The following is a 23,590-nucleotide window of genomic DNA, read 5'->3' as shown; positions in this document are numbered from 1 at the left end:
CAGTAATAGAAGGGTAACTGAGGCAGTAGGGGACCTGCATGATCGAGTGGAGATAGGGTTGGTGGTGGGGCAGGCACTCAGAGATGCAGATAACAAAGTTCCGGCAGAAAACCCTGCTTGGGAAAGTCCCAGATCAGCAAGGAAGGACTGAAGTCTGAGAAAGCTGCCATTTTAGATGCAGAATCTGCAGCCCAGGGTAACTGGTGAGTAATGCTGGATGGAAGGTGAGGACTGTGGGAACTTTCCAGACGCTGAAGGAGGAGGGGGGAATTCCAAAGGGTTGAAGGGAAAGTGATGAGGGATGAAAGCCAGGCTGCAGCTTAGTGAGGGGGCGGGGAGGCTGCACAGCTGCTGAGTAAACAGAGGCGCTGCAGGGAGATGTGCATGAGTTCTCAAGCCCAGGGAACTCCCAGACAGACGGGCACACCATTCTGGAGCCTGGCTGAAGTCCTAGCATCAGAGTCTCAACACAATTAAGTTCCCTGTCATGGTGGCCAACATAAAGACAGTGTACACACAGTAGTTAAGCATAGTTTATGAACATTTTAACGTTTTTTTTTTTTGTTTTTTGTTTTTATTCCCAGACAGGGTTTCTCTGTGTAGCAGCCCTGGCTGTCCTGAAACTCACATTGGAGACCAGGCTGACTTCAAATTCACAGAGATCCACCTGTCTCTGTCACTTGAGTACTGGGATTAAAGGCGTGCGCCACCACTCCCGGCGGTATTTTAACGTTTTATTTGAAAAATATAAAAGATCAGGAGGCAGAGACAGGTGGATCTCTGAGAGTTCGAGGCCAGCCTGGTCTACAGAGCGAGTTCCAGGATAGGCTCCAAAGCTACAGAAAAACTTTGTCTCGGAAAAAAAAGAAAGGAAGGAAGGAAGAAGAAGAAAGAAAAATATATGAAAGAAACATTATGTTGGCCACTTCACAGAAAGTGGTAATTGTGTTGAAACTCGAGGTTTAAAACAGGGACTCTTTTTGTCTCACATCAGGATGATTTTCTCGTCTTTCTATCCTGCCTCAGTGGGACTCAGTAAAGATTTAGGGAAACAGCAGTCAGATTAGAACCATGGGACTCAAGCGTCTGAGGCCTCAGCCCCCGCGGCTTATGCTTGGAAATATCCGAATTCTTTTAGGAGCCAAAGGAAGGACTTCCGTGGAGGCAGTGATGTGATAGCTGTGTCAGGCTGTGGATGCAACTTCCCTCCCATGGCTTTTCTTCCTTCCCTGCAAGCTGGCGCCAGCTGTCGCGGCTGGTAGGGCTCAGACTGGAGCCAGCGGCCACAGCGAGTTTCAACCCGAAGCGTCCACCAGGGGGACTTCGGTGTGCAGGGCTGAGAAGGGCTGCCACGTGTCCGGGTGAGGACTGCGGGAAGCCGCGGGGCACCGCCGAGACTCGGTCATTCCCCAAAGAGGGGGTGCGCTGTCTGTGGGCCGCGTGCGAAGCCGCAATGACACCGAGAAAAGGCAGCTTTTATGGAATAAAAGAAGCAGCTTCTCGCTACGCCGCTTCTGCAAGGTATCTGAACCCACCCAGCTCTCCTGGGAGGATCAAGAATTCCAGCTCGCAGCCTGGACTCCAAAGGGGTTGGAGAACAATGGGAAGTCTGTGGTTAGGGAGGTGACCTGCAATCTCCACGGGGACACCCGAGGGGAAGCAGAGGGGGCACTTGGTCCTTGGTTTTAGTTAAAATTTATTTATTCCAGCCCCAGTAGGGATATATAGACCCTGTCTAAAAAACGATAAATAAAAGCAAGCAAACAAAAACAATTAAAAAAAAAAAAAAGCTTTAGTTCACACACGCACTTGCGCACATTCGCACACATATATCCTTTTTGCATCGAGGGCTTGAAGACAAGGTCTCATTTTGTAGCTCTGGCTAACTTGGAACTCACTGTAGACCAAGCTGGCTTTAAACACTCAGAGATTCACTTGCCTTTGCCTCCCTACTGCTGGTATTAAAGATACCCATAGCGCCACCACAAGCGGTGGCGCACGCCTTTAATCCCAGCCCTCGGGAGGCAGAGCCTGGTGGATCTCTGTGAGTTCAAGGCCAGCCTGGGCTACTAAGTGAGTTCCAGGAAAGGCGCAAAGCTACACAGAGAAACCTTCCCTGTCTCAAAAAACAAAAAAAAAAAAAACGATATACCCATAGTGCACGCCTTTAATCCTAGCACTTGGGAGGCAGAGGCCAGCCTGGTCTACAGAGCTAGTTCGACAGGCTCAAAGCCACACGCAGAAACCCTGTCTCAAAAACCAAAAATAAATAAATAAATAAATAAAAAGTGGCACCATGCTCAGTTGTTTTTTGCTTTGTTTGTTTTTAATTGTGGTAAAAATACACCTATCAGGGTCAGGAAGATGGCTCAGCACACAAAGTCACTTGCCACTGAAGCCTAACAACTTGAGTGTGACATCTGGAATCCACATGTTAGAAGGAGAGAAATGAGTCCTGAAGGTTGTCCTCTGACCTCCACATCTGTGTTAGGACATGCATACAAATAATAAATAAATAAGTGTAAAAAAACACATAGGGTCAAGTAAAGGCTTAGAGATATAATGCCAACGTTGAAATGTGCTATCTCTATGGTAGCTCACTGGGCTAGCATGCAGAGGCCCTGGGTTCAAGCAAGCATTGCAGACAACAAAAAGCACATAAAACTGACCATGTTGGCTACTTTAAACAATACAAATGGGCAGCATTAAGAACATTCATACTGGCCAGGCAGTGGTGGTACATACTTTTAATCCCAGCACCCAGGGAGGCAGAGGCAAGTGGATCTCTGAGTTTGAGGCCAGCCTGGTGTACAGAGTGAGTTCCAGGACAGCCAGGGCTACACAGAGAAATGCTGTCTCGAAAAACCAAACCAAACTAAACCAACCAACCAAACTAACTAAAAAGCAAAAACATTCATATTGCTGAGTATAGTGTGCATTCCTTTAATCCCAGCACTCAGGAGGCAGAGGCAGGTGGATCTCTGAGTTTGAGACCAACCTAGTCTACATAGTGAGTTCCACAGACAGCCAGAAGTACATAGTGAGACCTTGTCTCAAAATAAATAAATGTGTGGTAGCTCATATCTTTCATCCCAGCTCTGGACAGAGTGAGTTCCAGGATAACCAGAGCTACGCAGAGAAACCCTGTCTCAAAAAACAAACAAACAGACAAACAAAAAACAAAATTTCCCCCAAACAAACCCTAAAATTAAAAAAGAAGCCACGAGGTAGTGGCACACACCTTTAATCTGGGCATTCAAGCAGAGGCAGGTGTATCTCTGTGAGTTTGGGACCAGCCTGGTCTATGGATCGAGTTTCAGGACAGGCTCCAAAGCTGTACAGAGAAACTCTGTCTCAAAAAAACAATAAATAAATAAATAAATAAACATTCATACTGTCAGGTATGGAGACACATATGTAATCTCAGACAATCAGAGGAAGGGAGTACAGGAGTTCTAGGTCTAGTAGAGAGTTCAAGGCCAGTCTAGGCTACATAAGACCCTGTCTCAAGCATGCAAATAAAAAAACAAAACAAAACAACAAAGGATTTCCCACTACTGTGCAACCACCATCAGCTGAAGAACCCTTTCCTTATCCCACATGGATGCTCTATCCCCAATGAACACTTACTCTATAGACCTCCACCATTTACTGTCTGTCTTTAAGAATGTCACTACTCTAGAGATCTTGGATAAGAGAGAGATTGCAATATTTGTACTTTCAGGTGTGGCATGGTGTGTGTGTGTGTGTGTGTGTGTGTGTGTGTGTGTGTGTGTGTGTGTGTGTTAGATCAAAGGCCAAAGTTGGGTGTTGTAGCTGGAATTTCTCCAGTCCTGCCAGGGCCCACAGCCACTCAGACCCAAGCAAACAAGCAAACACACAGAGACTTATATTACTTATAAACTGTATGGCCATGGCAGGATTCTTGCTAGCTAGTTCTTATATCTTAAACTAACCCAATTTCTATTAATCTATAAGTTGCCACGTGGCTTGTAGCTTAACAGTACTTTACATCTTACTTCTCATGGCAGTGGTGGCTGGCAGCGTCTCCTGACTCAGCCTTCCACTCCCAGCATTCTTCTCTCTCTTGTCCTGCCTGGCTACTGGCCAATCAGCGTTTTATTTATCAATCAATCCATCAGAGCAACACATTCACAGCACACAGAAAGACATCCCCAGCAGGGTGTCTTCTTCAGTTACTTTCCACTTTTGTTTTTTGAGACAGGGTTTCTCACTGAGCCTGGAGCTTGCTCACTTACCTTGACTGACTGGCCAGTGAGCTCCAGGGAGAGGGAGCAGCCAGTCCCAACACCCTCCTGAACACCTACTGCTAGGATTACAGGCAGACGCAGGAATGAACCACAACACTTGGCTTTTATGTAGATGCTTGGAACCCTGGTTCTCATGCTTGCACAGAGGCCACTCCCCAGCCCTGGTGTCTCAGTTATTTCACATACTAGTAATCTCTAAAGTCCATCCATGATGGAGAGTGAGTCAGAATTCCCTTTCTTTTTAAGGCTGAATTATTTAAAGATTTTGTTTTTATTAATGTGTATCTGTGTGTGTCAGTGTATGTGTATAAGAAGATCTCTTGGAGCCGGGCGGTGGTGATGCACGCCTTTAATCCCAGCATTTGGGAGGCAGAGCCAGGTGGATCTCTGTGAGTTCGAGGCCAACCTGGTCTACAGAGTGAGTTCCAGGACAGACTCCAAAGCTACACAAAGAAACCCTGTGTCAAAAACAAACAAACAAACAAAAGAAGATCTCCTGGAGCTGGAGTTACAGGTGGGTGTGAACCACCCAGTGTGGGTGTTTAGAACTGAACTCTGAGGTGGTGGTGATACACACCTTTAATCCCAGCACTCAGGAGGCAGAGGCATGAGGATCTCTGTGAGTTCGAGGCCAGCATGGTCTACAAAGAGAGTTCCAGGACAGGAAGGCTACATATCTCACAAATCACCCCCTCAAAAAAGGAAAGAAGAAAGAGAGAGAGAGAGAGAAAACTGAATTCTGATTCTCTGCCAGAGCAGCGTATGCTCTTTTATTATTTTTAAAGATTTATTTTTATTACTTTAAATTATGTACTTGGGGATGGTATATGCATCAAGTACAGTTGCTGGTAGAGTCAAGAGGCATGGGATTCCACTGGAGTTGGAGATACAAGCAGTTGTGCGCTGCTTGACATGGGTCCTGTGCATGAGCTAGGGTGTGCTCTTAACTGTTGAACCATCTCTCCAGCTCCTAAGGCTAGACCACGTTTTGCTTGCCCTTTCTTCCACTGCTTCTGGCTCATTGTGTAAATAGTGCTGCTATGAGGCACAGGTGTTAAAATATCCCACCTGTAATCCCAGCCCTTGGTTGGCTGAAGCAGAAAGATGCCACAGCCTGGGCTACATAGTGAGTTTCAGGCCCGCCCAGTGGGACATTATGAGACTCAAAAACAAACAAAACAGTGTAAAAAAATCCTTTTTGAATTCCTGCCCCAATCCTCTTGGCTGGGAAGTGGAATTCCCGGGTTGTGTGGTAATTCTGTGGAGGAACGGCCAAAGTGCTCCTCGCTGATGTCACTAGTTGACCTTCTCAGAAACGGGGCAAGGATTAGTTTTTCTTCCCATGTTGGCCAACAACTGTCAATCTCTGTCTTTTGACAGTACCCATCCTGTGAGTGTTCTTTTTAAAAAAAGTAAAATCTACATAGCATAAAATTGACCATTTAAGGACTAGAGAAGCAGCTTGATGGGAGGTCCCTTGCTTAGTGTGTGTGAAGCCCTGGCCAGCCTCGGCTACAGAGTGAGTTCCAGGACAGTCTCCAAAACTACACAGAGAAACAAAAAGCAAACAAAAAAATTAGGCACCAGCATCCCTGCCCTACTTATTTTTTTAATATATATTTTTACTATATAACCAAACTCACATCCTTAAACTATGCCTTCAAACTCAAGACCATACAGGCATGATGGTGTACTCCTTTAATGCCAGTACTCCAAAGACAGAGGCAGAGGCAGGCAGATCCCTGAGTTCAAGGCCAGCTTGGTCTACAGAGGGAGTTCCAGGACAGCCAGAGCTACACAATGAAATCTTGTCTCAAAAAATCAAAACCCAACCAACCAAACCAACAAACCTCTCAAGAGCTCTCTGCGTCTGTCTCTGGAGTGCTGGCATGGGCTTCAAGAATTTTTCATTCCTCCAAATGGGAGCTTCATGCCCAATGGGATTCCGCAGAGCTCCTGCTAACCCCGACCTGCTGTGTGTCTCTATGGATTTGAGTATTCTGGCTTCTCATATAAACATATATATCATATAATAAATATGTGCTTTCTTCCACCAAGGCTAACATCTTCAGGGTCCATCTGTGATATAGCATGCATCAACCATTTCTTCCCCTTTACATCTGAGTGATATTCCATTTTCCAGCTAGGCCATGAATGACTGGCCACCATCTGTCCATGGCTGTTTAATGAATTCCACATTTCAGCTGTTGGTAACAGTGCTGTGATGAGCATTCATGTATTAAATTCTGCTTGCATATCTGATTTCAGTTATTTGGGATATCTGCCAAAAAGTTAAATCTCTGGGTAACATAATAACTCTCTGTGTAACTTGTTGAGGGGTTGTTAGCCTGTTTCCCACAATACTCACACCATTTACATTCCCCAAAGCAGTTTATACGCTTTATATTTTCTTTTTAAAATTTTTATTTATCATCATCATCATCATCTTGTGTATGGAGGTCAAAACACAACTCAGTGAAGGCATGTCCTTACTTCCACCTTTATGTGGGTTTTGGGGATTGAACTCAGGTGGCTAAGCTTACATGGCAAGTGCCTTTACCCACTGAGCCATCCTGCCAGCCCTGTGGTTCCTATTTTCTACATTAGAGGTATTTCCTCTTTGTGTGTGTGTCTATAAAGTCTGCATGGATGCAAATCAAACCCAAGACCTCATGTATAACAGACAAATGTGCACCACTTAGCTACACTTCAGTCTGCAAAGGGACAAAGGGAAAAGGCAGGCTGCAGATAGAAACAGAGAGGTGAATAGATTTAGTTTTTTGTGCATTTTGGGACAGAGTTTCTCTGTGTAGCCCTGGCTGTTCTGGAACTTGTTCAGTAGATCAGGCTGGATTAAAAGTTTGCATCATCATGGCTAGTTTACTTTTTTTTTTTTAACTAGGTATTTTCATGGACTGGAGAGATGACTCAGTGGTTAAGAACACTGTCTGCTGTTCCAGAGGACCTGGGTTCAATTTTCAATACCCATATGGTGACTCACAACCACCTGCAATTCCAGTTTCAGGTCTGACGGGTTCTTCTGCCTCCTCAGGCACCAGGCATGAATGTTGTGCACAGACATACATGCAGACAAAGCATTCATACACATAATGGCTACAAATTTTCATTTTTGTTTTTGTGTATGTGTCCACAAACTCTCGTGCACGTGTGTGCAAGTGCATGTGAGAGAGCCACATGTGAGTATCCATGGAGATCAGAAGAGAGTGTCAGATCCCTGAAGCTGTATTCACAAGCAGTTAGGGGCCATCAGACATGGATGATGGAAGAGAATTTGGGTCCTCTGCAAGAGCAGTACATGTTGTTTTTGTTTTTGTTTATTTATTTATTTATTTATTTTCTGAGCCAGGGTTTCTCTGTGCATCTCTGGCTGTCCTGGAACTCACTCTGTAGACCAGGCTGACCTCAAACTCACAGAGATCCACCTACCTCTGCCTCCAGAGTGCTGGAATTAAATGTGTGAGCATGTTCTTAACTACTGAGCAATCTTTCCAGCCTTGTTTGTTTTGTTTTGTTTTTGTTTCTGAGACAAGGTCTCAGAATAGCATTGACTGCCCTTGAACTTGCAATGTAGTCAGAGTTCCTTGATCCTCCTTCCTCTGCCTCTTGAGTACTAGAACTACAGACCTGCACTACCCAGCCTCCTTTGTGTGGCCTGGAATTGTGTGAAAGACAAGGACTCTGCCAATTCAGCTACATTCCCCAGCCTCATGAACCTATTTTATCAGAATTGCTTAGGTTGAATTCAATTCTGCATTTATTTGTAGAGGTTCACCATGAATCATTATTAAGTCCCTAGAATATGAAAGAAGAGCCATAAAAAGAACGATGAATTCAATATATATTATTCTGATACTGAAAAGGAAATTTTTTAGGTCACACCAAAGTAATAATTTATTATGAATAGGCACAATGAATAAATTCTTAAAACTATCTCATAATTTAAGTAATAAAAGAGTGTGGTTAATTTATATACAATATTGGCATTGATGAGCTGATATAATCACAACACACCATGGTGACAGCAAGGTCAAATTGGTTGATGAATATATTGATTAGAATATTACCATTAATCAGAGTATAATCCAGCACTTGGGGGGGGAAGGTCAGAAATTCAAGGTCATCCTCAGCTATTTAGTGAGTTCCAGACCAGCCAAGACTACAAAGTGAGACTCTGTTAAAAAGAAAAGACATCCCCACTAATAAACATAGTGGTACACACCTGTGATCCCAGAGGTAGAGGCAGGAGGATCAGGAGTTCAAGTTCATCCTTGACTAAATAGGGAGTCTGAGAACAGAGGTCTGGGCAATGTGAGACCCTAACTAAATATATATTGATAAAAATCCCTTGCGCTGTGGGCTAGAATTCAACGGTAAAGTGCTTGCCAAGCATTTGGGAGGCCTTGGGTTTGAGTCTCATCACTGCAAAATAAGAACAAAAAACTAAGAATCATTGCTTACAAAGCCATAGGAAAGGGGCCAGGGGGATGGCTCAGTGGGTAAATGTGCTTGTGATCCCGTCTCACAACCTGAGTTTAGTGCTCAGAACCTACAGTGTGGAAAGAAAGCACTGACCCCAGGTAGTCCCCTGACCTCCACACACATGCTGTGGCATGCATACTCCCACACATACACACTCACACACAAAATAAATGGAAAACATTTTATTTTTTTTAAATACTTTTTAATATTTATTTTATTTTTATGTGCATTGATGTTTTGCCTGCATGTATGTCTGTGTGAGGGTGTCAGATCTTGGAGTTATAGACAGTTGCGAGCTGCCATGTGGTGTTGGGAATTAAACCTGGGTCCTCTGGAAGAGCTACCAGTGCTCTTAACCACTGAGCATCTCTCCAGCCCTGTAAAAACATTTTAAGTTACAGGAAACGTTTTCTTTTGTGGAAGGAGATAGAGATTTCTCTCATGGCTCTGTGAAGTCCTTATTTGTAAGGAGATAGAGAGCTGGTGATGGTGACACTGGAGCAATGGACTGGGTCCTGTCAGTCAGGATGGAGACCTGCACTCTGGTGCAGAAGTCTGTTAGAGGGGCCACTGCGTGTCCCCCAGCATGATTGAGCTTTTCCTTACTCTGTTCTAGCCACATACCTGAAGCCGGGTTGACCCCACTGACAGAACACTCTGATGTTAAATTTTTAGCATAGTATGTTAATGGAAGAATTTTGGAGCAAGAAATAGAATTAGCTCTTTTGGCTATAAAATAAAAGCAGGGTCAAAATGTTCCCATTTTTAAGGCATTAAAAAATTAATTCCCATCCAAGTGGTGGTGGTGCATGCCTTTAATCCCAGCATTCAGGAGGCAGAGGCAGGTGGATCTCTGTGAGTTCGAGGCCAGCCTGGGCTACAAAGCGAGTTCCAGGACAGCCAGGGCTACACAAAGAAGCCCTATCTCGAAAAACAAAAACATAACAAACAAAATAAATTCCTGTGTTTTGAAATGGGAGAATATGGCTGTAAGGAAAATTTCTGGGTAGATTTTCCTTAGAGTATTTGCCTGTGTTTGTCTGTTAGAAGCTATGCCTTCCAGCCACTTTTTATACATTTTGTGTGTGTGTGTGTGTGTGTGTGTGTGTGTGTGTGTGTGTGACTGTCTGTCTGTGTGCTGTATGTGTGTGTCTCAGCCTCCTACATATATTGACTTTAGAAATAGGAATGGAGAATGACAGACTACATGCCACTTGTCTTTTCTCTCTGACACTGATGCTCTGGTACTCTGTCATACAGGCCCCCTTGTCTGTAGGAATGGAGGTTCTGGTTGGCCTGTCTTTGCTGAAATTAGCTGACAGGGGAAAAAAATGTCTACCCCCATGGTTGAGGAAGAGACTAAACACAGAACAGACTTGGAAGAGAAATAAGGAGTGGAGTTTTATGCACCGTCCGGACTTTACTGTCAAGTATAGAGAAGTCTTCTAAGAAGGCTTGTGACAAAAGAGAGCAAAACAAGCCAGGCATGATGCTGCAAGCCTATAATCTCAGCACCCGAGAGATGGAAGCATGAGGATCAGGAGTTCAAGACTGGTCTCAGGCACAGAGTTCGAGACCAGGTTGGGTTACATGAGACCCTGTCTCAAAAAAGAAAGGGGTTGGGGAGGAGAAGAGCAAGAGAACACAGAGAAACAAGATCAAGGTTGGAGGGAGAAATAAAATAAAAGTATTTCTTTACAAATGTATTTATTTATGTGTGTGGACACGTGTGTGTGTCTTATGTGTGTGTAGCTCAGAGGATAACTTTCAGGAGTCAGTTCTCATCTTCCACTTTATTGAGGCAGGGTCTTTCTTGTTTCTCTGGATGCTACACATCATACTCCAGACTAGCTGGCCCTTAAGCCCTGGCCCATTCTCCTGTCTCTGCACCCTATCTCATGGCCGGAGTGTAGGGTGGCAGATGAGTGCCACCACACTGGACTTTTTACATGGGTTCTAAGGATTGGACTCAGGTTGTTTGGCTTGTGAGGCTAGCGCTTTTACCCACTGAGCCCATCTCCCTGGTGAGATTGGGTGAGATTGGGAAGAATCATATCGTGTACGCTAATGAGAACACCTATATGTATGTATGTGAACCACATGCATGTTGGCTGCTGGTGGAGGTCAGAAGGTGGCACCAGATCTTTGGAACTGGAGCCATGATTAGTTGCGAGTCACCATGTGTGGGTATTGGGAATTGAACCCTGGTCCTCTCCAAGGGTAACAAATGGTTCCAAACCACTGAGCCATCTCTTCAGCTCCTCTTTCTAGATTTTTAATCTTGTGGAAAAATTAAGCAGCGGGTCTGAAGAATGAGGAAGACTGGGCAATACCACATCATTTCTGGCCAAACTTTATAGGCAATATCTGTGATAGAGTTCAAGGCTCGAAGTGAAGCATGAACCTAATTAGTCTCATCAATAAAAACCAGGAGTCAAATATCGGGGGTAATAACATGAAAAATCAGAGAAGCACTTCTTACCTCTCTGGATCCTCCCACTGAAAAGGCTGAGATCCTGTCTCTACCCTGCCTTATCACTTCTCTCTGCCTCCGGAGTGCTAGGATTAAAGGCATAAGCCACCACCGCCAGGCCTCTATGGTTAACTAGTGGCTAGCTCTGCCCTCGGATCTCCAGACAAGCTTTATTTGTCAGAACACAAACAAAATACTACACAACATGGATGTCTTCCTTAGGTTTTTATTGGTGTGAAGAGACACCATGACCAGGGCAATTCTTGTAAAGGAAAGCATTTAACTTGGGGTGGGTGGGTGGGTGGGCTCGCTTACAGTTTCAGACGTTCAGTCCATTGTCATCACAATGGGGAGCACAGTGGCGTGCAGGCGGATGTGGTGCTGGGGGCTGACAGTGCTAGACAGACAGACAGACAATCTTGCAGGCAACAGGAGATTGGACTGACACACTGGCTGGTGTCCCGAGCATGGGAAATCTCAAAGTCCACCCCCACAGCGACGCACTCCCTCCAACAAGGCCACATCCACTCTAAAATAAGCCCCTCTCACTGGGCGGTGGTGGCGCACGCCTTTAATCCCAGCACTCGGGAGGCAGAGGCAGGCGGATTTCTGTGAGTTCCAGGCCAGCCTGGTCTACAAGCGAGATTCAGAACAGGTACCAAAACAACACGGAGAAACCTGTCTCAAAATAACAAAAATCAAACAAAAAAAAAGCCAACCTCCTAAGAGTGCCACTCCCTATTACATCCAAACTACCACACTTGGCTGAGCTTGATCTCCTAATGATAGGCACGTGTGGTTGCTAAACCCAGGAAATAAGCCAGTGCTGCTGACTCAAGCAAGCCCTGATCCATTCTTCTACTTGGAAACCACTCATCATACTCATCATACAGCATTATGGGCAAAGCCCTGTACAGGACACAGAGGTGAGCTGGTCAGTTAAGGCATACTAGTCTTCATTGTGACATATAGACAGAGAAGGGGAAAAAACAGAGCTAGAATACATGCTAGTTGCATGTCCAAAAAGATTTCAGAGAAAGCATGAGCAGTATCCAGAGGAAGTTTTTCTTTTCTTTCTTTCTTTCTTTCTTTCTTTCTTTCTTTCTTTCTTTTTTTCTTTCTTTCTTTCTTTCCTAGGGAAGTGAATCAGTAGCCTATCCCCAACCCTGTGCAACCCTGGTGAACAGCTCGGCAGGTAAAGGCCAGTAAGCCTGTTGACCTGAGTGCAGTCCCCGAACCCCACAGAGTGGAAGGAAAGAACCGATTTCTATAAGTTGCTGTCTGACTACATTTGAAAGAATAAAGGCTTGAGCTCAACCACCAGATCCCATAAAAATGCCAGGCATGGAGGCATGTGCTTGTAAGCCCATATCTGGGAAGGTGGAGACAGGAGGATCCCAGGGCTCACTGGCCAGCAGTCTAACCTAACTGGTGAGTTCTGGGCCAGCAAGAGACCCTTTCAAAGGAGGTGGATGGTGTTCCTGAGATGATGCCCAAGATTACCCTCTGGCCTTCACACACATGCACACATGTACAGGAACACACACATATACTTTTGGTAAATGAATGAATGCATGAATGAGGGAACTACTTTAATCTAAAACCTAAAAACTAAGGAGGAATAAACCAGGCAAGGGCCAGGAGAAGAGTCTTGCAGACAAAGGAGACAGCAGTGTCAGGCCTCCAGGAGGGAAAATGTTTATCTTTCTGAACCATGAAAGGCAGTGGAGTTGAAGTACTGCAGGAGACAGGGTGTAGGATTGAAGAGAAGGCAAGAGAGACAGGTAGCTAAAACTCAGAGGACCTTATAGGTCCTGAGAGTGAGCTTAGATTTAGTTAAGTGGAGGCTGGAATTAGGCAGCTAGTATTAGACAGCTTCCTGTCACTATAGCAATTATACCTGGGATAATCATCCTGCGGGAGAAAAGATCCATTTGGCTTACAGTTTTGGAGGTTCTATCTGTGATTGATTGGTCCTGCTGTTTTTGGGCCCACGGCAAGGCAGGACATCACGATGAAGGGATGCTAAACTGTGCACTTCATTCCCAGGACACAGAGAGGGAAAGGAAGGGACCAGGAATTCATTCAAGGGCACACCTATAATCTAAGGACCTCCCACAAAGTGCCTGCCTGGGGACCAAGTGTGGTGGTATTGTGTTCCCCAAAATATTGTGTACCCTAATAAACTTATCTGGAGGTCAGAGAAAAGGACAGTCACAATATTAAACATAGAGGATAGGCAGTGGTAGCACATGCCTTTAATCCTAGCATTCCAGAGGCAGAAATCCATGTGTTCAAGGATACAGACAGGCATGGTGACATATGCCTTTAATCCCAGGGAGTGATAGCAGAAAGCAGAAAGATATATAAGGCGTGAAGACCAGAAACTAGAAGCATTTGGCCTGGTTAAGCATTTGTCTGGTTAAGCTTTCAGGCTTCTAGCAGCAGTTCAGGTGAGATTCATTCTGGATGAGGACTCAGAGGTTTCCATTCTGAGGAAACAGGACCAGCTGAGGAACTGGCAAGGTGAGGTAGCTGTGGCTTGTTCTGCTTCTCTGATTTTCCAGCATTGACCCAATAACTGGCCTCAAGTTTGATTTTATTAGTAAGTACCTTTAAGATTCATGCTACAACCAAGCCTTTAACTTGTGAGCCTTTGTGCATCCCCCTGCTCACCCACCACACTCAAAATATATAAACAAGACTATAATAAAAAATTAAATGGTTTATTGGAATCCTGGCCCTTCTGCACTATGCGTCTTTGCCTGGAACTCACTATGTAGACCAGACTGGCCTTGAACTCAGAGATCCACCTGCCTCTGCTTCCCAAGTGCTGGAACTAAAGGTGTGTGCCACCACACCTGGCTAGGAATATTGTTTGACATTAAAGAAATGAGACATTGTTGTGTACTGCAAGACACAAGAATCATGGGGACCAGATGAGTCAGTTGGTTGCAGTGGCACACTGGTAGGCAAGTGCTGAAGAGAGTTCAGGACTAGGAGTCTCAATCTGGGCTACACAGAAAGAGCAAAGGGAAGAAAGACAGGGCTCAGTGGCTAAGAGCATTTGTTGCTTACAGAGGCCCTGGGTTCAGTTCCCGGGCCCTGTGTGTGGTGGCATCTGTAACTCCAGTTCCTGCTGGCTTCCTCAAGCACTGTATACATGTGCACATACATACATGCAGGCAAAACACTTATACACATAAAGGAAATGTAAAAAAATAAAGATTTATTAAGAAAAAGGAAGAAGGAAGGGAGGATGGAAGAGAGAGAAAAAGGCAAGAGAAAGTGAAAAAAGGAGAAAAGACACAAGAAGAATAATATTTTATTTACTTGTTTTAATATGTGCAGAATAGGTAAATCCATGGAGACAGAAGGCAGATTTAGTTCTAGGAGGTAATGGTAGGATGAGGGGGACATTTAGTGTGTTGGAGGTTCCTTTCTTGGGTGATTAAAATGTTCTGGAATTAGACAGCAATCATGTTAAGCAACTACAACTCTCCTAAAGCCATTGTATACTTTAAATGTGTGATTTAATCTGAGGTTACATGGCAATTATGATATTTTAAAAAAGACAATGTAATTAACATCAGTGTAACTGGGGTCCAAAATAACTTACATAAAATTCCTTTCCTGAAAAGTAGAATGCCTTCCTGAAAAGCCTGCAGGGGTTTAATTTTACTCACAGATTCTTTGCATATCTAGTAGTCATGTTCCCATTTTTAGCATGTAGCAAACAAATTGTAACTATTTTAGTCACTTCTCGGCCTTTTGGCTAAAATCAAATGTAACTCTTCTAAAGTGGAGTGGAATGTTTAAGATTATAGTTCAGGGAAAGTAGCTGTGCACTCTAATCCTAAAACTGAGGAGGCTGAGGCAGGCAGATTTGCATATCCAGTTCCAGGCCAGTGAGACCCTGTTTCAAATAAATAAACATAAATAAACCAATGCTACAGTTTGATAGTCTGTGATGGTGGTGCACACCCCAGCGTTCAGGCAGGGGGATTTCAAATCGAAGGCAGTGTGAGATACATAGCAAGATCCTGTCTAAAGAACAAGATTTGGCTTTTGTATGCTGGACAACATATACTTTGTGGCAAATTCTGGACTTTCATGGTACTGTTACTTTGCTCAATTTAGACTTATATATTGCAAAGAAATTTTTGTCCAGCTGAGCTGCCTGTACCCTTGGGCTTCCTTAAGTAGTTGTTGACATTTCTCAATTATTTGAGTCTCTCATTCACTGACACGTTCAGATTTTATCAAAAATTATTAATACTCTCAATATTTATCAATACTCTGGAGCACAAAGAAGAGAGCCTCTCTAAAAGAACAAGGTAAAATAAAATTAATGGAAGTTCCTGTTTTCTTTCATGGGCTTTCCTGGAGGAAGGGAAGATTGCAACAAGGCATTTGCAGCGTGGTGCTAAATGCTCCCCGCAGAGAGCAAACCTTTTTCCGATTCCTCTCTTCTCCTAGTTTCTATGGCCAGCTTGCAGCATCCTGGAGGTGTGGGTGGCAGGATTCCCACGTCACTAGACAGCAAGAGCCACCTGGGAACAAACCAGCACCGCGGGAACCCTAGGGGCCCGCCAAGCGCCCCTGGCAGGCCCATCTTTGGATTGGCGCAAGCTGCCCTCATCATCTAGCCTACCTGAGCTCCGCCCACCGCGCCCCTCGCCTCCGCGCGGTCTCCATGGTAACGCCCCGCCCCGCCTCCCTCTCTTCCTAGCCCGGCAGCCCCTCTCACCCCTCCCCCCGCCTGGCGCCGCTTGGGGGGAGGGGGTGGGGCAGGGGGCGGGGACAGGATGCAGGCGAAGAGGAAATCGGCGGCGCGACTCTCGCTGCTGATTGGCTGCCGCGTTCGGGTGCCAGAAGCCCCGCCTCCCCAGCGAGGGTCACGTGATCCCTTTCAAAGATGGCCGCCCTGTTGTTTTGATGAATAATACTTGGTGGGGCGAGGGGGTAAGAGTAGGGTTGGAGGGGTAGGAGGATTTACGCTCACACCGAGAGCTTCGCCAGTCCCAGCCCTCCCCTCCCCCTACCAGGGTTCTTGCGTGGAGGCGGGGCGAGCCTGGCCTGCTTTTAGAGGGGAGGGGCTTCCCGGTACGGTGCTGGCTCTGCCTGGGCTGCTGTGGGGTCGCCGCGCCTCGGGGGCATCCAGTGTGCAGAGGAGCCGTTCCCGCCAGGGGCCAGGGGTGGGACCCGGAGCAGGGTCTGCGGGAGAAAAACGCAGCTGCCGCGTCACCGCCACGAAGACACGGCGCGCAGCGGGCACGAGCCGAGCTGAAGACCGCGCCGCCCGCTCTGGGTAACCTGGGAAGCTGAGGGGAGTCAGTGGCGCCTGGAGAGGACCCCGTAGCAGCGGCCGTGGCCAGAGGGGGCGGCTCGGGGCTATTGCAGCTGGAGGAGGCTGGGGCGATCCGAGGGACCGAAGCCAAGGCGATTCAGTGCCTCGTGTTCTTAGTTTTTAACCTCTGACTATGCAATTCTGAAACCTCCCCCACCGGGGACCAGACAGTCCGATAGATACCTTCCACTCTCCTTTGCTCCCGCCCCGGTCTCAAGAACTGAGGATCTCTTCCCTAACGCCTTTCACCATTAAGAGGAAAGCGATGGAGGAGCTGAGCGCTGACGAGGTGAGGAGGCTGGGGCGTGGGGTGGGGGGGCACCTTGAAAGGATTACTTGGCAACTCTTTGGCGCTTTGGCCGGGGACGATTTTGCGCTAGTGGTGTCGGGCTTTTGGGATTGGGAAGGCAACGGAGATGGCATTTTCGAGAATAATGAAATATTGTGGAAGTAGTCATTCATTATCAGGTTGGTTGTATTGTAAGAAGCCCTTGCTCCACTCCTCAAGTGTGTTTACTCAATCACTAAGATTCTCCAGGGTTAGAGAAATGCAAGACCCCGGAGAGGGTCTCTTCTTTTATTCTCCTTTATTCTCTTTTCTTGTTTCTTCATTCGGAACTCCACTTGCTTTTCTTTTAGGGTCTGAAGACAAGGAGAGCATCTTGAAGGTGTTCAGTCTTTTTAAACGGGTATTCAAGAAAGGGGCAAGATTTAGATGATGGTATATTTTGTGTGCCTGTGTCTTCAGGGATTTAAAAACAATTTTGGATAAAATTATAATGTTTAATGGCTGTTTTAAAAGGAAGTATTGGAAATCCCATGCACATGTGGCCATTTCATTGTATAAGTTGATCAAAGATACCTTTGTGTTTGAGAGATAGTTGCAGATTTCTTGATATTTAACAAAGTGTATATCCTTAATAGTTTAACAGATTCCAGTTAAATTGTAGTAATTTTAACAGACTACTAATGACTACTGGTCTTCTCTTTTATTTTAACTCCCCTCCCCCTTAAACTTGGGTTGTGCTGTATAAGATTGTCAGAAAAACAGTTGCAGTTAGGGCACAAGGAATTTCCTGTGACTCGGTTGCTTGACTTTTCCCTGTCTTTTTACAAACTGAAGGCCTTTTTTCAAGACCCCTGCTGGTTTAATTTCTTCCACTACTTCATGTAAACTTCCTGCAGTATTATGAAAGTAGTCATCTGTCACCAGGTTGGTGGGAAGAGGTCCTTGCCCCACTTTTGGTCATGGTCTTCTCATGTTTATTTAGTCACTAAAATTCTCCAGGGATGGAGCATGCACATGGGTGGGTGAAGGGTCAGGTAGGAAAGAAAGAATTTTGTGGATTTTGATACTTTACTTGTTAAGTCAGAATTGTTCATTTCGTGTCAGCTGACTAGGTTTTCCTCAACTACACCAGGAGTGTAATCTTGAGTCAGAAAAGTCCTGAGCAGTTTCAGGAAATATCAGGAGATCGCCTTGGAAACATTGTTTTTTTTTCTAGTTTTTGAAAGTTTGCCTCCATTTTTCTCTAATTCTGAAGAGGCACAATAAAGGGGCACAATAAAGGGGCACAATCGGTGTTTTTTCAGTAGTCCTTTACTTCCAGAAAGTGCTTTTTTTTCTTCTTCTTATGATCCCTAAATAGTTTGTGGTTTAGAGGCCTTTACAGATTTGAGTTTTTACTAATTTTTTTTTTCAAACCAATAAACTATACAGACTGGCCAAAGATAGTATATAATCTAGAAGGTGTCTTTTCATTTTGTTCAGTTCTTGAGATGGTGTAATTCTTTTAGTGATCATAAAAGGATCACATATAACCTTTGTGGAAGGAACAGAAGAAAAAATTTCAAGGTCAAAGGAACACTAAAACATAATGAAAAATTAAAATCACCAGTGTAGGATTTGTATGACCAACTAGTTGGCCTGATCACAATGGCAGTACAGTAACTGGTTATTTTTTTTCTCATTAGAAGCTAGAACAAAATCTCCTTAAAAATTTTTTTTCTTTTTCTTTTTCTTTCTTTTTTGAGTCTCACTGTGTAGCCCTGGCTGACCTCCAACTCAGAGATCTACCTGCCTCTGCTGTGAGTTCTGGGAATTAAGTTGTGTACCAACTTGCCTAGCTGTAATCCAGTTTCTTTAATACTGGGTGAAGTGTGCATTTCTCAACAGACATATTTCCAAGGTTTTTTTTTTTTTTTTTTTTTTTTTTTTTTTTGCCTTTGTACTGTTACTGTAAGTAGAAACTTATCACAGATATTGCAGGTGATGTCATGTGTATTATTGACTGTCAAAGAATACCTTTCAGAATTAAAACAGTCATGTCTTCACTGTAAGTTTGGAAATTGGGTTAAATCAGAGTTTCATATTTTAACAAAATGAAAATATTTGTGAATACAGTCTATAAGAATAAAACTGGTTTAACCAGAATAGGTCCCTCTCTCATAGGTCACCTTGAATTCTTTTATTTTTTCTGCATATTTAAGGGTTGTTTAACTGCATTGCTGTATGTTATTTATGTAGTGTTGTACAGTGAGTTCTTTGCTCCACAGAGTAGAGCTGTGACTAAGTTCAGCCTCTTGAACTTACATTCCACAACATCATTGTTTACATTATGTTCATGCTATAGCTTACTCATGTGTTGTTTTTTATGTACCAAGGCAATGCTGTAACTAGGGCAGGCATTTTAAACTGCTTTTCATCAGTGGTGATGAAATTGCTTTGAAATGATTTGTACCTTTTCTCCCCCTTTTCTGTTTTCTAAACTTTTCTGACCTACTTCCCTACTTGTAAGAGATGACTGCCTGGGACTCCGAGAAGAGTTGAGTGTTCTTCCCAAGTGCAGTGTATATGACCTTGGATTTTTTTTTTTTTTTTTTTAATTTAAAAATTTTTTTTCAAGACAGAGTTTCTCTGTGTAGCTTTGACTGTCCTGGAACTCACTCTGTAGACCAGGCTAGTCTTGAACTCACAGAGACCCGCCTGCCTCTCCCTCTCGAGTGCTGGTCGCTAGGTGACCTTGGATTTTTTATTTTTTTATTTTTTATTTATTTTTTTGAGACAGGGTTTCTGTGTAGTTTTGCTGTCTATCCTGGATCTCGCTCTGTAGACCAGGCTGGCCTCGAACTCACAAAGATCTGCCTGCCTCTGCCTCCTGAGTGCTGGGATTAAAAACAATTGGTCGGGGCTGGAGAGATGGCTCAGAGGTTAAGAGCACTGACTGTTCTTCCAGAGATCCTGAGTTCAATTCCCAGCACCCACATGGTGGCTCACAACATCTATAATGAGATCTGATGCCTTCTTCTGGCCTGCAGACATACATGCAGGCAGATCACTGTATACCTAATGAATAAATAAATCTTTAAAAAAAAAACAAAAACAAACAAACAAAAAAAAATTGGCCATAGATTGATTACGACATTTGTATAAATATCCTGCTACCATTGACCTCTCTGATATACCTCGTTTCCTGTATGGTGTTTTGTATGAGTGCCTTCATGGTGTGTTCTGGTCTTTTTGGGATTGATTGACTGGTGTGCACTAATGTTCCCTCACCGATTCCTCCTAACACCTCCCTGCCTCACACGGTTCACTCCGTAAGTTTGGGGGTTGAGTTGGGGGATAGAGATAGGAACCTAAAATGTACAGTATAGGGGCTGGAGAGATGGCTCAGCAGTTAAAAGCACTTGTTCTCGGAGAGGACACAGGTTCAGTTCCCAGCAACCACATGGTGGCTTACAACCATCAGTATCTCCAGTTCCAGGGGATCTGGAGATACCACATCTGCCCTCTTCTGACTTTTCTAGGTACCAGGCACATATGTGGTACACATACACATAACACATTAAAATACACAAAAAAGACCATAAAATAAAACATAAAAATTATCTTAATGTACAGTACAGTTATTGTGCGATGTACTGTTGTGGAGGTATACATAAGACACTCAGAATAAGAAGGGATACCCTGTGGAATGAGGTCTTAAGACATTAGAAAAACAGTTATGCTGTGTTGTTGCCTCAAAAGGGTACTGGGAGCTGGGTGTGAGGGATAGGGGCTTAGAAAATAGCATCAAATCATGGTGCAGGATCATGGGAGCTTGTTTGCCCGTGGTACTGGCTATCATGAGATCTTGGAGAGCTGTCTAAAAGTTTAGGAGTTTGCAGCTCTCTGTAAGACTGCGATCTAAGCATTAGCTGCTGGAAGGTGGTGCACACTAGAAGACAGTAGGAGGCTGCTGTAGGTCACTGTGTGCCAGGCAATAGAGTTCTGTGGACTTGAGGTATTGACAGTGAGGAGGTGGCAAACAGGCACACCAGGAATAAATACTGAGGCTTTAAATTAGTCTGGTTCTGGCGTGGTGGTGGTGCTTGCCTTTAATCCCAGCACTTGGGAGGCAGAGGCAGGTGGATTTCTGAGTTCGAGGCCAGCCTGGTCTACCAAGTGAGTTCCAGGACAGGCACCAAAGCTACACAGAGAAACCCTGTCTCGAAAAACAAAACACAAACAAACAAAACAAACAAACAAACAAACAAATAAACAAATTAGTCTGATTCTTTCCTTCTTTTCTTCTGTCCTTCTTGTTTGAAATAAGATCTCATTATTGTAGCCCTGGCTGACTGGCTGCCCTAGAACTCTGTGTTAGTCCAGGCTGGCCTCAGACTTGCAGATTTCTCCTGCTTCTGCCTCCAGAGTGCTGAGACCACAGGGTGCTGTCATGCCCTGTGCTAGAATGCTTCCCTAACTTAATCCACTTCTAACATCAGCTCTGAAGCAGGAGGGGGAAGGAGACACAGACTCTTGGCTCTAGCTAGGGTTGATTGGACACGGAACAGACCAGAGAAAGCAGGATGAGTTGTTTCAGATGATGGAAAATGGAAGTTAGTTGGAGATGCACCTCCGTTGGTAGAGTGCCTGCCTAGCATTCATGAGCCCCTGGGCTCCATCGCCAGCACTGTTTGTAATCAGATATGGTGGTGCATTTCTGTATCTGAGAGTTTGGGGGAGGAGGATGAGAAGTTTGAGGTTATCTTCAACTTCGTAAGAGTTCCAAACCAGCCTGGAATACATGAAACTTGTACCAAAGGTACCCAATAAATAGATGAGTCCACTTGGTGACTCCCACCTGGCCTTTGTACTCTTAACTCATCACTGCGTTTTTTTCCTTCTCTCCTTCTCAAAGATCTCTATATTTTTATTTATTTATTAATTTTTTTTTTTTAAAGACAGGGTTTCCTTGTGCAGCTCTGGCTGTCTTGGAATTCACTGTGTAGACCAGGCTGGTCTCGAATTCAGAGATCCACCTGCCTCTGCCTCTCAAGTGCTGGGATTAAAGGTGTGCACCACTATTGCCTGGCTATTTGTTTTATTTTTAAGTGTGTGTGTGTGTGTGTGTGTGTGTGTGTGTGTGTGTGTGTGTGTGTGTGACAGAGGGGGGGGGAAGAGAGGGAGAGGGAGGGCAAGCACTAATTTGTACATGCAGTTGCCTTCAGAGACAAAAGACAGAGCTTCCTGGACCTGGAGTTACAGATGATTGTGAGACCTCTGTGGGTGCTAGGAGCCAAACCCAGGTCTTCTGCAAGAGTGTTGTTTGCTTCTAATTGTTGAACTATCCTGTTGAACCATCAGCTTTTTGTCTCTTTTTGTTTGTTTGTTTTGTTTTGTTTTTTTGAGACAGGGTTTCTCTGTGTAACAGTCCTGACTGTCTTGTGCTGACTGTCTTGGAACTCACTTTGTAGTCCAGGCTGGCCTTGAACTCAGACATCTGCCTGCCTCTGCCTCGAGAATGCTGGGATTCAAGGCTCCACTGCCTGGCCCTTTGCCTCCTCTAAAAGGGGAGACAGGATGGTGATGGTGATCTTAGCTGACACTTGTAGAGTTTTTTGTGCTAAGCTCTGAACTCTCCTGACACCTTTGCTGTTATTGTCTCTATTTTACAGATAGGGAAATCAAGGTTAATAGAAATCAGTTAGCTTGCCAAAAGGCATGTAGATAGGCAGCACTCTACCAGCTGAACTATATCTCAGCCCTAAGGCATACAGCCAGTTAAATGTGGGATCTGGACCTTAGTCTAAAGTCTTAGTGTGGAGTTCTCGGTCCCTTTTCTAAAGCACCATTGAAAACTCCCTTTATGACTGGGGAAGAGGGCAGTGGAGACCAGCAGACTTTCATTCTCCAGTTGTTATGGCCAAGAGTACAGGCCCCAGAGAGCCCTGGATGCTGTGTGGAATGAAGGCAATAAGGCGTCTATAGTGGGCTAGTGGTGATGTTTGCTCTTAACTCTGTGTGCTGATATGTCCTTGCTGCATGCCCAATACCACTGCTTCTTGGAAGCTTAATTTTCCTCAAAGGAGGCAGATATATAGGCACAGCAGATGTTTTTTCATGATATGGCCTATAAAGGAAAAGAAAGTAGCCTGGAAGGATAGAGAACACTGGGCTGGCTTTTGTGGTTTTTTTTTTATTTATTTATTTATTTATTTATTTATTTATTTATTTATTTATTTATTATGTATACAGTATTCTGCCTGCATGCCCTGCAGGCCAGAAGAGGGCATCAGATCTCATTACTGCTGGTTGTGAGCCACCATGTGGTTGCTGAGAATTGAACTCAGGACCTTTGGAAGAACAGCCAGTGCTCTTAACCTCTGAGCTATCTCTCCAGCCCCTGTTTTATTATTTATATGCCTGAATGTAGATCTGCATGGGTGATTGTGAGACCATGTAGGTGTTAGGAACTGAACCCGGGTGCTCAAGAGCCGTAAATGTTTTAACCACTCAGCTATCTCTCTCGTCTCAAAACACTGGGAAAATTAAAATTATTTTACTTTATTTATTTATTTATTTATTTTTAGATAGTGTCTCAATATGTAGCTTTGGCAGACCTGAAACTCTGTGTATACCAATCAAGACTGGCCTTAAATGCACAGAGATCTACCTGCTTCTGCTTGAGTGTTGGCATTAAAGTCAGTTATTATCACAGCTGGCATTTT

The 23,590-nt window shown here is 44.4% G+C and overlaps 1 protein-coding gene across 1 annotated transcript in view; it reads left to right on the top strand.

Moving 5' to 3' along the window:
- The first annotated feature begins 16,138 nt into the window (after positions 1-16,138).
- Positions 16,139-23,590, top strand: part of Ube4b (ubiquitination factor E4B) — a 120,867-nt gene continuing 113,415 nt past the window's right edge. The window contains 1 exon segment of the mRNA XM_028893635.2: positions 16,139-16,883. Within this exon segment, the coding sequence (XP_028749468.1) occupies positions 16,860-16,883 (24 nt within the window). The 5' untranslated portion in view covers positions 16,139-16,859.

This window comes from Peromyscus leucopus, chromosome 2 (assembly GCF_004664715.2).
Source record: "Peromyscus leucopus breed LL Stock chromosome 2, UCI_PerLeu_2.1, whole genome shotgun sequence".
NCBI classification, from domain to species: domain Eukaryota; kingdom Metazoa; phylum Chordata; class Mammalia; order Rodentia; family Cricetidae; genus Peromyscus; species Peromyscus leucopus.
The sequence above is the reverse complement of the archived record's forward strand: the minus strand, read 5'-3'. Positions and strand labels throughout refer to the sequence as shown.